General features: G+C 44.7%; 1 protein-coding gene across 2 annotated transcripts in view; it reads right to left on the reverse strand.

Annotated features, from left to right (window-relative positions):
• The window catches only part of AGBL1 (AGBL carboxypeptidase 1), a 413,198-nt gene that overhangs the window by 133,699 nt on the left and 265,846 nt on the right, over positions 1 to 13,653 (reverse strand). For both annotated transcript variants that reach the window (XM_081171065.1, XM_081171064.1), the window contains exon 22: positions 2,867 to 3,030. In XM_081171065.1, the coding sequence (XP_081027191.1) occupies positions 2,867 to 3,030 (164 nt within the window). The remainder of the gene's footprint in view (positions 1 to 2,866; positions 3,031 to 13,653) is intronic.

The following is a 13,653-nucleotide window of genomic DNA, read 5'->3' on the forward strand; positions in this document are numbered from 1 at the left end:
TCTTAAGGGATCTCAGGTAGCAGGGAAAGTCCTCAATCTACCTGGGACCTCCAAGAATTGCAGTCAGTGAAGACTAGATTATACTGTGTTAAGCAGACCAGGTAGACCAGGATAAGGCGGATACATAGGGTAATATTTGGTGGTGTGTTCTTTCAGGATCCTTTTGTAGCGATCAATGTAGTGATCAATTTTCTTTATGTATATCCGTATGCAAACTTTGCTCATATTTATTCTGAGTCTAAAGCGGTAGGCTTACAGTGATTTTAAAGCCATAACACAGTTTAAAGCCACCAAGGAAGCTGTCATTAAGTTAACAGCAATTCAATTAAATGCTGTCGCAAAGGATCGCAATACCAAACACAGCCATAAAACACAGCTCTCTACGTTTCAACCAGCCCCAAAACGTGAGTCTTGCATTGCTTCTGAAAACTTAGAGAAGAGATACAACTCACAACCATGTACCCACCGTATACTTTCGCTGTTCCTTTACGGCTTTATAAGCCACCCATCATTTTACAGAGTGTATAATAGGATAAAACCATTACAAAACATAGTCACAATTCTGAAAGCAGCAGAATAATAAAAACAGATATTGGCAGTAGAAACAGCAACACACACACCAAAGGATCGACTTAAGCCTGCTGGAATAATTATTGATCTTCAGCTGGTGGGTTGGGATCCACTACTGACTTGTATCCTGAGCTAAGGTGGGTCACAAGAACAGCAGCACCTCCAGACAAATGCATGGTTAAAATAAGCCATGTCAGAAAACCTGGCAATTAATTACAAGTCTTCCCCTGATGTCATGAAGTTATCAGGCTTGGTATACATCAAGAAAAGCAACGGGTCACATTAAGAAAGAGATACAGAGCTTTGGACCAAGGCTTCACTTCCACCAAAGGGGACTGCCAATAAATCCTGCTCGCCCTGGCAACCTCACCCTCCATGCTGCTTTGCCTACTGGATGCCTCAGGATACACCTATCATAGACGCTGGCTTAGTCTAAGAAACTGAGCTGCTGCTTCGTGCAGTGTAATGTATGAAATGGCAACACGGCTGCGCAATGTCACTTTTTTGAGCACCACCACCATTTCCCATCTGGTCAAAAGAACCTGCACTCAAATGAATTTTCTCACGGTTATTTCAGCACATCTTGTTCTCAGGATCTCTCACTCTCCACCCCACAAGGCTGGGATGCAAGAGGGGGATGAAATAAAGTCAAATCACCAAAAAGGAGAAGAAGAGAACAAACAGCATGCTTTGCGTCCAGGTCAAGACAAAAGCCAGTGATGCTGATGGACTTCATTCTGCCCTCAATTTTTGCTGGTGCCCTTCTGCCTCTGAGCCGACTTGACCCTCACCACCACCACCTGCCTTCCTGCAACAACTATCTGCCTTTTTAAGAAAATTCTTGGCTTTGCCAGGTGTTTGGAATGTTCCTTCCCTATCTCCAAGTTATTTTAACTCAAAAGGCTTCCGCAGCTCTCCTGCTCTGAAGTCAGGTTTGATTTATGCCTGGAATCCATCCGTCTGGCCAGGCTTGAATAGCTCCCTTTAATGACACGCGGATTGCTTGTCAGGCGGCTGTCCGTGGCACGGCTGGTGTTTGGAACACACAGTAATTGCTTCATTTATACGCTCACATGTACAAGCGAGCATGACTAATCTAAAGAAATGTCTCTATTTTTAAGGCTATTTGCCCCCTTCTCTCTCTCTCTCTCTCTTTCTCTCTCTCTCTCTCCTTCCATAAACATTAAAAATGATGAACAAGACTGTAAATATGGTCTCCAGCAACACGAACAGGTGGTGCTAATGGCTGTTAAAGCATCCCTGAAGGGAGAGGATGGGAACCCACCATAAATTATGGGGTATTTCTGCAACAATGAGAGGGGGGATACCATTGCTTTCTGGGGGAAATGGAAGGCAGGATCAGTTCAATGGGAGACCCATTATGTGAGCTGTAACTCTTAGCAAATTGTGCTTTCTTTCTATGCTGTTCTTGGAAATGTGTTAGGTTGGCATTTGGCATGTGTCCAGTAAGTATGCATATCTTGGATCTGGCCAAATCACTTGGGTCCACAACCTCTGTAAGGCCAGTTGCATGAGACAATCATTCTCTTTGTAGCCTTGTTGTTGCACACACTTTTAAGGAAATATTATTGCCCCAACTTGGATGTAAAACCTGGGAATCATCCATCTCTATCCCCATCTCCAGCAAACCTCCATTACAGCTCCCAGAAACAGACTTGGGAAACACAGAGAGAATTAGGCAATAGTAAAAGCCTCTACTTTTCAGGTAGCATTAAGACTTTAAATACGAAAAAACCACCTGGGGGAGGGGAAGAATCAGCCCATGCACTTAAAAGAATTTATTTTGCTGGTTCCTTTCCGTGCCTCAAATCACAATATTGAATTTACTAGCAAACTCACTATCTGGCTGGCAACATAGCATCAGGTAAGTATCACACCACACAATAAAAAAATATCCCATTGCCTGATGCCTTGAGGATCAAGAACAGTCACTAATCTGAATTAGGTGGCCATGTGTCCTATTTTACAGTGGGTAGTCCTCTATTTGAAAGAATCCTCTATTTGGAGGGCTCTCTGATCCATGTCCAGTTTAGAAAATCATAAGACAAGAGCCTTGGGCCTTGAAGTTGCCCAACAACAGTTAGCAGCTAACACCTAGATGCCGTTCACATGTACTACTGACAAGCCAGGTATCCCCCATCTTATATTTGTGCAGCTGCTTATGAAAATTTACACAAATGTGTATGTTGTTTAGGTAGCCACCCTAGTGCTTCCACTGAGGCTAGATACAGATGTTGGGAACAAAATCAGGTGCAAATTGTGCTTCTATTCTGACCTTTGGGCTCGGAGGTCTGTGATTTCCTCTTCCACGTCCAGCAGAGCTGTTGCTTGTGCCATCACCTTCTTGCTGCAAGGCAGGGATTTCAGCTGCAGGATGAGGAGCCCAAGGCAAAACTTGGCTCCCATCTCCTCCAGTTCCCAAGTCCCTATTTGTAGACCCTGGGGACACATAAATGGAAACCATCAGAGCTCCAAATGAAGTCACCAAATTAGGACTGAGTGAGTGTTGGAGTTTGGCAAATATATTGCAGTGGTGTACAGAAAGAAACAGGCTGACAAGATTACTGCATGAAAGATATAAAGACAATTTAAGGTTTATTAGTCACAGAAAACAAAGCAAATTCTGGGTTCAGGTTTTATCAGAGACCGAAACAGAGGCACTAGTAAGGGAAGGGAAGCCAAAGGTCATCTAGGAAGGGAAGCCAAAGGTCATCTAAAGTAATTTCGTTGTCCCCGAGAGGGGGCAATGACAATAAAGATATTACTGTATTATTATTATTATTGTTATTACTAGTACATGCTAACTCATACTGAGTGGCTTGAAAGGACTAACTTGGAGAAGAAGCTAGAAGGGCGTAAAAACTGGAAAGGAAGTAACCAACTTTATGAACAAGCAGAAGGAAGGAACAGGACAGGTGAAAGGGAAGGAACAGGTGAGGAGGAAGAACAGATAGGCAGAAAGACAATCGCCCCTACTGGTTCGTGTAACTAATTGCAAGCATTGTTGCTTTACTCCCAACAGTGAGATCACCATTTTGCTACATGTTCCTGCTGAGGAAGAGGGCAGAAGCAAATGACAATCCCAACCAATGTAGGGCCAATAGGATGGTCCATTGGCAGATAGATAGTAATGCTGAGCCTTCGTGAGAGCTGCCCATTTGAGCTGTACCATTCCTTTGACTGCACCAGTAAACCATTCAGATTCCTTCTTTTTTGTGGGAAAGAGTTGCATCCTCCTTGGGGGAACCAAGAAGGCAAACACTCTCAGGTCACATACACACTATTTAAAGCACATGACTTCCCCCAAAGAATCCTGGGGAACTGTAGTTGGTTAAGAGTACTGGGAATTGTAGTTCCATGGGGAGTAACCTACAGTTCTCAGGATTCTTTGAGGGAAGCCGTGGCTGTTAAAGTGTTATAAATATGCTTTCCATAAACGGTGTGGATGTGACTGCCATCATTAACAGGGGCAGAAATAAAAAGGAAGATGGGTAAAGGGAACATAAGCAAAGGATCATCTGTTGAAGAACAAGCAAACAACAGGAAGCCAATTACAAGAAACACACCCAAGAATCACAACTGTAGGGTTGGAAGGGAAGCCAAAGGTCATCTAATCCAAGCCCCTGCAATGCAGTGAGAAGGCTTAATATCACATCATACTGGGAAAGGCTTAAGGACTGCAATCTGTGTGAAGCCGGTTTGAGAAACAACACATTGATCACTAATATTTTATAACGAAGTCAAGGTTACATGTGCATTTTTGGATGAAAAACCCAGCACTGGAAACTCAGCAAGTACACAGTAAAGGGGAGTGTGAATGCAGGCTAGTTTTAATTCCAATCATATTGTAAGGAAAGTTCCTCAGCCCACGCCGAATCCACCCACCTCCTTTCCATTAAAAAAATAATTATTTTTTATTTTAAAAAAACAGCATGTGAAACTGTATCCAGCTCCTTCAAACCGCCACAACTCAGCTTCAGCAAGCAAAGCAATGCTAACTCCAGCCCGGACAACTGCAAAACCTTTTATGTCTCCCCATCCTGCTGAATGCTGACTGCTGAAAAAGCGCCGAGGATGAAATGAAATAGTCACAGGGTCCTCATTTGCTCCCTGCGGGACACAAAGCCATTCTCAATTATTTCCAATGGGAGCCTCTCTATCCTGGGGCGGTGGGAATTGGACCCTGGTGCATGCAGGGAAGTGAGAAAGTGCCTGTGAACTCCCCTCTGCTTTGGCCCTCCTTGACCCTTACTAAATGCATACATCGGAGCTCTCGCACAGAGGGCAGGCTCAATTGCCGCGCTGCCCAGCTCCTTTGCTATCAAGCCAGCCTGACCCTGCCGCACCAACCCCTCCCTGCCAAAGCTCATTGACACGGGCTCCCATTGCCATTACTACCAAAGAAGGTTTCCTTAGTAACAGCAACAAGCTGCTTCCCAAGGTGTGAGCTACGTTCCAGCATGGCTGTGTTTCCTTTCTATGCTTGTGACTCAGATTAGGGGCTATTATTAACTAGCAAAAAAATGTGCATTGTGATTGCTGGCTGGGGCAGAGGAAAGGTGTGTGCGCAAGTTGCAGAGAGACATTCGGTAGCCAGGCTGCCTGTTTCGTTTGCCTCCCCCTTGCCACAGGGCCATGGAGTGCAGCCAGATTGCTTTGTGCCCAGGGCTTTGAAGCAAAACAACTGCCACTTCTCAGTCAGGGGATTCCCTATCAAAGGAAGGCATGGAGGCCCCAGCATTACACCAAGTCCTGGATCAGGCTCAACCTGGACGAAGGAGCCAGACTCCTTGGAGGAGGTGAAGGCTTGGTGAGTATGGCCTCTGATGTCAAGACCAAGCAAGTCCTAGGTCTGAGGGAGAGATAGTGGCTCAAACAGAAACTTGTCTTATCAGGAGGCCCATCCAACTCCTAAGGATTTGGACATGATCCTCAAGGAGACCTCTAGATCAGTGGTTCCCAATTAGCTAACTCCTTGGACCCCTAGTTTTCAAAAGCCAAGCCATTGTTATAAGAATTCTAAGGTTTCAAATATAAATTAAATGTTCATAAATGTACAAGGCAAAAACATACACAAGTATATAAACCACGTGTCTGAAATAGTAGAGGAGAGAAATCCTGAAGCCATTTTAACTCTCCCAGTGAACTCAAATATTCCTCTGCAGTAAGAGAGGGAAATGGGGAAAGCCTCCCCATTGTCATTTTGCTTGCATATCCTGTCTTAAGGGCATATTTGTGTATGACTAGGGTGAGCCTGTGACCTGGATTCAGGAACTAAACGATTAACCATCACAAAAGAATGGCCAGGCTGCCCAGGTAAAGCAATCAAGTGACCATTATCAGGTATCCCGGCAAAGAGGATTTCTCCTTTAGACTGCCTCCTGTGATGTATTTCTGCTGTAGACCGCCTCCTTCTGTGATGTATGCATGATTTTTCAGAGGGGGGGGCCTTGGGCAGGACCCTGTTGCAGCAGTTAATAAAGATCAGGCTTACTAGCTACTTTGCTTCTCAATATACTCTTGTTGGTGTCTGTTACTGTATTTTCTCCTACCAATAGGGAACCCACTTAAGGACTCTATACGGGCTCTTGGATATCCCATAAGACAGGCATGTCCAAAGTCCATTTCGGGGGCCTGTGGCAGTTTACTTCCTGGGGTAAAATCCTTTAAAAAACCATCAGCAAATTCAGTCCAAAAAGAAGCTCAATAACTTGAACCCCAACTTCAATCCTAAAAAAAGGCCAACAACTTTGGTCTCCCTTTGGACGGTCCCCATGGCCTTTCACTTCATCAAATCTGGCCCTCTTTGAAAAAAGTTTGGATACCACTGCATAAGGGGAAAGGAGCAGGGTTGTTTTTTTTCTTATAACACCATGGAACCCCTAATTTTGAAAAAAAAAAAAATGATATCTCTACAGTGGTACCTCTGGTTGCAAATGGGATCCATTCCAGAGGCCCACTCACAACATGAGCAGAATGCAACCCACATCTGCGAGTGCATGGGTCACGATTCACCACTTCTGCACATGCGCGTGATGTCATTTTGCGTGTCTGAGCATGCGCAAACAGCGAAACCCAGAAGTAACCCTTTCCAGTACTTCCGAGTCGCCGCAGAACGCAACCTGAAAATGTTCAACCTGAAGCAAAAGTAACATGACGAATGACTGTATGGTAGTTTTCATTATGTGAAAGGTGACACAGATCCCCTGGGTGTGTTATGTGGAACCCCTGGTGCCCAAGGACCCCCAGTTGGGAACCACTGCTCTAGACGAAGGCAATGGATAGGAGGGTACATTTGCAGTGAAGGCATGATAGCAGGGAGGCCTGGCTGGGCAAACTGAAAGACTGCAGACATCCAGAGGACTCTGAATGTTCAAGTTTGCTTCTATGTTTGCTCTCCAGCATGCTAAGGATGGCTCCTATTAGTATGCTGCCCGAGAGCTCGCTGATGGAATTAGCGAGGAAGAAGACTGTCAATTTATTTATACCCAGCCTCAGGGTATTACAACTGTGTGTGTAAAGCTATTGTGATGCAGAGAGCATTCAGCGTGGTGCATACATGTATAGCCTGGCTAGGAACAAGGCGGATAATGCAAAGCCGCTGTCCCCAGAGAGAACACCTGGATTATTCTGCTGCCAACCAGAGGTCAATTTTTCAAACTTGGAAGGATTTCGTCTCTAAAAGAAGAAGAAAATCCTCAGTTCATCAATGTGTTTTTGGACTCTGCTTTCCTGATCCTTTGCATGGATCTCTAACACACTTGCCCTCCCTATTTTTAGATGAACTTTGCTCGATAATGCTTCTGCCGGCCACAGCAATATCCAAAGGTCTAATAATTAATGTATTTCTGCCTAGTTTTGTGGCTCATCCAGAGGGCAGTTTGCCAAATAATGGAAAGGAATTGTTTGTGAGCACGTTGAAACTAAATATTAGACCTTTCTTTGTAATTATTTGTGTAGTTCCGATAGCCTGTTTAAGTAATGACTTTCTGCTTGCTCTGAATTTCTTGCCAGGGTTTCTCCTGCATATGTTCCAAGATTATTTTTTCATCTTCCACCTTTAATTCTTTTTTTTCCTTAGAGGACACATTTTTTCACTGCAAAAATATTTATTTCTGGTACGTTATATTTGGTTTTGTGGTGTGAGCTGATAATAATAATAATAATAATAATAATAATAATAATAATAATAATACTTCTTTATTATTTGTACCCCGCCCATCTGGCTGGGTTTCAATGCTTACAAGCTTCTGGACATGAAGTGGGTTTCAGGCAGTAGTCTGGGGAACACAGAGCTCTGAAGATGCTCCAGCAAGAAAAAGATGGTGGGAAAGCCCTTATATGGCATCAGTAGCAGGTGCTGCCTCGTTCATAGAATCATAGAATCATAGAGTTGGAAGAGACCACAAGGGCCATTGAGTCCAACCCTCTGCCAAGCAGGAAACACCATCAGAGCACTCCTGACATATGGTTGTCAAGCCTCTGCTTAAAGACCTCCAAAGTAGGAGACTCCACCACACTCCTTGGCAGCAAATTCCACTGTCGAACAGCTCTTACTGTCAGGAAGTTCTTCCTAATGTTTAGGTGGAATCTTCTTTCTTGTAGTTTGGATCCATTGCTCCATGTCCGCTTCTCTGGAGCAGCAGAAAACAACCTTTCTCCCTCCTCTATGTGACATCCTTTTATATATTTGAACATGGCTATCATATCACCCCTTAACCTCCTCTTCTCCAGGCTAAACATGCCCAGCTCCCTTAGCCGTTCCTCATAAGGCATCGTTTCCAGGCCTTTGTTAGTTAGTCCCACTTGTACTGCAAGGTCTTGCTTCACTCAAAGGGGCCTAATTTACTCCAGTAATCTCCTGCAGTGATGCAGTAGGGGAGCCCCAGGTCTTCCTGGGCCTTTTGCAGTAGATTTCTCTGTGTTAGAGGACAGCAGCAGAGCCAGCTCACCCATGAGGTAGGGTAAAGCAGCTGCCTCAGGTGGCAGAAGCCCTTGAAGCGGTGCCCCCAGCAGGTGCCCCACCTGCCTAGCCACCTCCACCACTGCTGAAGCAGTGCCCCTACCCAGTGCCGATTTCCGGTGAGATCTCATGAGATCGTGCCAAAATCTTGAGACATCTCATGAGAACTTGGTGAGATCTCATGGGATCTTGCCAGAAATTGGAGCCACTCACAGTGCTGCTTCTCCACCAGTGGCAGGGGCAATGTAGAGGGTGGTGTGGCAGCAGCCCTGGCAGTGGAGGTGGTGGGGTGGGTAGAGGAGATGAGCAGGTGGTCAGTGTGGGGTGGCATTCCTGTTTTGCTTCATGTGGTATAAATGGGATGTGCTACCCCTGGACAGCAAGGTCATATCTTTGGGCTGGGGGAGCGGCAGCAACACCACTCAATAAAGAGGCATCTGGCTCCTGGTTCCTGACACCCACTTCCTCACAGAGTGGACTTTAGTGATAAGGAAATACTGTGGAGATACACTGGAAAGTATGGAGTAATGTTTTCTTTGGCATAGCATCATCTGATTGCCACCAAAACAAATGCATGGTCCCTTCCAACTGTACAATTCTCTGATTCTGTGAAATCAGAAATGAATGCTTATCAAATAACCAGTGTCATGAAATTTCCCTGCAAACTTAGCAAGGTGCATGTTCAATGAACAGGCTATCTAGAGGTGCCCTAACATGCTCTCCCTCCTCTCTCACCAGCCTGAAATTCAAAATGTAAGGTCCTTGGGGCACATACTGTATGTCACCCTTTGCCAGTGTGCACTGATTCTGCCAAATAACACCTGTTGTTTTTCAACAACTCAGGGAAGAGCAAGGATGGGTAAATCTGTGGATTCTGGTTTCTCTTGTCTCATTTTCCCAGTCTGAATTTCTGAAATAGATGAGGGGGGAACCATGTTCTCAGGAGAGCTGGAGGAAATGTTCTCCCTTTGCCCCTCTACAAGGAACAAAAAAAGAAGCTCTGCCTGTCAACTCTGATTAAACCTCAGCACCTCAGCGTCTAGAGAGAGAAATCTGGCACCCAGGGATCAGGAGGATCCCTGTTTCCACACTAACACACAACAATACTTTACCCGAGTACAGTGGTACCTTCGGTTACAAACTTAATTTGCTCCAGAGGTCCCTTCACAACACGAACCCGCTCGTAACAGGAGGTGCGCTTTCGCTAATGGCACCTCCCACTGCCGCCGCGTGACTTCAAAGGTTGCAACTGGGAGCATCTACTTCCCGGTTAGCAGAGCTCATAACCCACAGCGTTCACAAGGGGACGGTACGTAACACGAGGTTCCACTGTATGTGCACTGGCTGGAGAAATGTACTGCAAAATTTGGAGAGGTGCAAATTTCAAAGAGAATGGCTGTGTTTTGGTTCATGTATTGTTTTGGAAAGCACAAATTACAGTAGGTGGGTTCACATTTAAATGCAAACTAAATTGAATTCCTCCACACACAAAAAACCTGCGCACCGGGAAGAGGTAGCAAATCACAAAGTAGGAGCACTCTGATGATCTCACTGAGTTGAAAAGTAAAACTCAGTCTCTGTTTGAAGTGAACAGTGTGTGTTAACAGGTAATCCTCCCTCCAAGGGTCTCCAGCTGTTACACTTGAGCTATCAGGTTTATCAAAGCAATGTGGGGCCCCAATAGAATCGCTAACCAGGGCAAGGACAATTACAATTTGGTGCTTCTCAGGTATATTATGGTTTTTATTATTATTACGTTTCTGCTCAGAGGTTGTGGGTAATTTTTAAAAGTTTCTTCATATCACCAAATAATGCCCCCGGGAATCATAAAACCACAGGAAACATTTCAGCACTGTGGCTGCCTTGAGTTTTACAGACTGATTAGTATTTTGAAGGGAGAGGTTGCCATGGTATAATGGATCCAGAAGTCCCCCCCCCCTTTCTGTGCTGTTGTAGAGGGCACAGATATTGTTTCCTGCTCATAAGAACAAAATAGGGGCATAGTAAGCTTCCCTATATGTAATTTGTCTACAGACTTGGGAAGGGATGAAGAAATCCAGACCAGCCCCCATGGAACATATGGTTCTCAATACAGGTTTCCTAAGAAGGATGAAAGACACTTTGAGAAGAACATGCCATACTGAGCCAAGACTGCACATTCCATGAGACACAGACATAGAAAAGTGCCATACACAAAGTCAGACCATTGGTCCATCTAGTTCCAACATTGACAGTAGATATCCAGGGTTTCAGGCAGGGCCCATTTCCACCCCTACTCTGAGATGTCCATGATTGAACCTGGCACTTTCTGAATGCAAAGCATATGCTCTACCACTAGGGATGTTGGAGAATTCCAATGGAAATGGGAGCAAAAATTGGCCACATTCAGTTATTTCTCCCATGTCCAGAACAGAAATCAGTCCAGCAAATATTATTGGTATTCACTGTTGTTGCTTTCCAACTGCAAATGATACATAATTGATTACATGCTCCTGATTTGCGTTGCATTTCATTTGCACTGAAATGAATAGGGTGGGAAAATGTTAACGAGGGTGATATTATGTAACTTACATGGATGGCAAAATGAATAACAGTTTTTGGAGAAAGACAAACTGCAGCAGAATGGAAACAGTGTTGCATGCAACCAGTGCAGGGCGACACAGAAAGCTATGCCTTCATACATCCCTACCTACAACTGAGCAACTTCCCTTTCCCATTCTCTCCTTGCTGAATAATTCCCAGTTTAGTAATGCTGTACCATTGATCTAGTGGTGTGCCAGAGTCTATTCTCCAGTTGCTTAAATGTTTTCTTCCCCTCTGCAAAAGCAGCTTCCATTTTTTGGCCATTCTTGAGGCACTTCAGGATTTCTTTGGGATTTCAGTGGCTGTGGGGATTTGCCTTTCCCTTATTGTTGTGAAGTAGCCGAGGGTGGTACATTGGTCTTCTTCCTTTCCATTAAACATTTCTCCAGCACTTTGCAGCCTCCCTGGCTATCCACACTTCCTGATCTGAAAAAGTCCCAGTTATTCTGTGACGCCTTACTCTGGGCTTTGATAGAAGCATTGGCATTCAGGAAGGCTGAAGAGTGTAGACCACTGGGGAGATTATTTGTGTGGAATGAAAGGGCAAACATAGGCACCCCTAAAAAGTAAGTGCATCAAAAACCCTGCACTCCACCCATGAGAATGTCACTGAAGTTTTCTCTCCCCTTGGATAGGTCCCAAATTAAATTTATCTTCTCATTCACTGATGGGAAATTATTGGAAAAAATGCAGATGAATTGTGAAGAGGCGAGGCACACCACTATTCTGACACAGTACAGGCATCCTCCCACTTACATGGGGTTATGTTCTGCCTCCCTGCATGCATAAGTGAAAATCATGTAAGTGGTGAACACACTCTAAGGAGCCTCTAAACGCCCATCCCCCCCCCTGCTGTCTAACTCTCTCTCCTGCTCTCTCTCCACACAACTCTTTCTTCAGCTTGAAACTCTGGAGCTGAGTGGAGGTTGGAGGACATGTGGAAAAGTGGCTGCTGCTGCTGCTGTACGACCACACATGTCAGCTGCTAGGCAAGGAGGCTGGGCAGCCTAAATAAAGTCCCACTGTGCCTCCGGTCTGTTTGGGCTCAGTGAAGTCCTCTTTGGACTCTGGGGAAGGTCTCCTTGTGAACCACAAGGACTCTCCAGCTCTCTCCTGCTATTTCCTGATTTAAATGTATTCATTTATTTCCTGGTGCTGCGTGTATACACGGTCACGTGCGAGTCGATTGCACAGGGTAGACGCCTATAGAGCACAGCACAGCTCAATTTAGAGGCAGGCGTCTAACTAGGAACAGGTGAATCCATTTATTCCCTGTCTGTGTCACTTCTGTATGTGTTGACTCATAAAGCCATCTGTTTGGTCTTTAGTAGTAATCCTATAATTGCTTGTCACACAAGCTTGATGTTAAAGCATCATTTTATATTGCCGAGGTCATAATTATTGTGTTTTAGACACTTCAGTCATATGTATGTCGGGGGGTGTTATACTGTCTTCTCCTTCACCTGAGGCAGCAAAATGTCTTGAAACAGACTTATCTACCATTGAGCTATGTACCCTGCACCATAGACTCCATCGTCCTCACTCAGAACATGGGACTAAGCCAGACTATTCCAATGTAGTCTACATCGTAGGAGTGAAAAATAAGGAGCTTTATGGCCTCCACAATCTAAAGCCGCCTAAAGGATGCAGAGATCCAATTTTTGTACTTAATGCAAATCTCTAATCCTTTCAATGAATCCTGACTGATGAATGAATTCCTTTAATAATATCCACAGGTTAATTATGGGCCACGTTTGAGTAGGGTTTATGATTCCTCCCCTTTCATTTCTACAAGGGGTCCTCTTGAGCTCAGAGCACTAGGACAGCCTTCTATATGCCATGCAATATCGAAGGCAACAATTTCATGGCTTGAACTTGAGCAGAGATGAATTCACCTTGGCCTAGTGACATGGCTGTTATATTATGAACTGACAGAGCCAACATGCCGTGTGGATAAAGGCCCCACCCAGGAGCCAAACTGCACATGGTGCTGCAAGAGGTATCCTGCATTTTGCTTTCTTAATATGTAAAAGAACTAGAAGTGTGGTGAAATGGTTAGAGTATTAAGCTAGGATCTAGGAGACCAGGGCTCAAATCCTCACTGTCATGAAGCTTGTTGGATGACTTTGGGCCAGTCGCTGACTCTCAGCCTAAGCTACTTCACAGAGCTATAATTGTAAAGATAAAATGGAGAATGGGAGAAGAACAATGTCCACCACTATGAGTTCCTTGGCGAACAGGTGTGATATAAATGTAATAATAATGATCCCCAGCATCTCCAGGTAGGAGTGGGGGAGACTCTTGGCTGAAACCCAGTCTGTGTGGATAATACTGAGCTAGATGGACCAATGATCTGCCTCAATATAAAGCAGCTTCCTGTGTTCCCAATTTCCTTATGTGTTTCATTTGCTAGATGATTCCCTCCACCTCTGCTACAAAGCTCTTTCATAGGATGGAAAACATTACCCTGAAATCAGCCCTGAATTTCAAGGTCAGTATCTCATGCAACATTAAGC

Source organism: Podarcis bocagei, assembly GCF_964188305.1.
Source record: "Podarcis bocagei genome assembly, chromosome: 14".
Classification (NCBI taxonomy): Eukaryota; Metazoa; Chordata; class Lepidosauria; order Squamata; family Lacertidae; genus Podarcis; species Podarcis bocagei.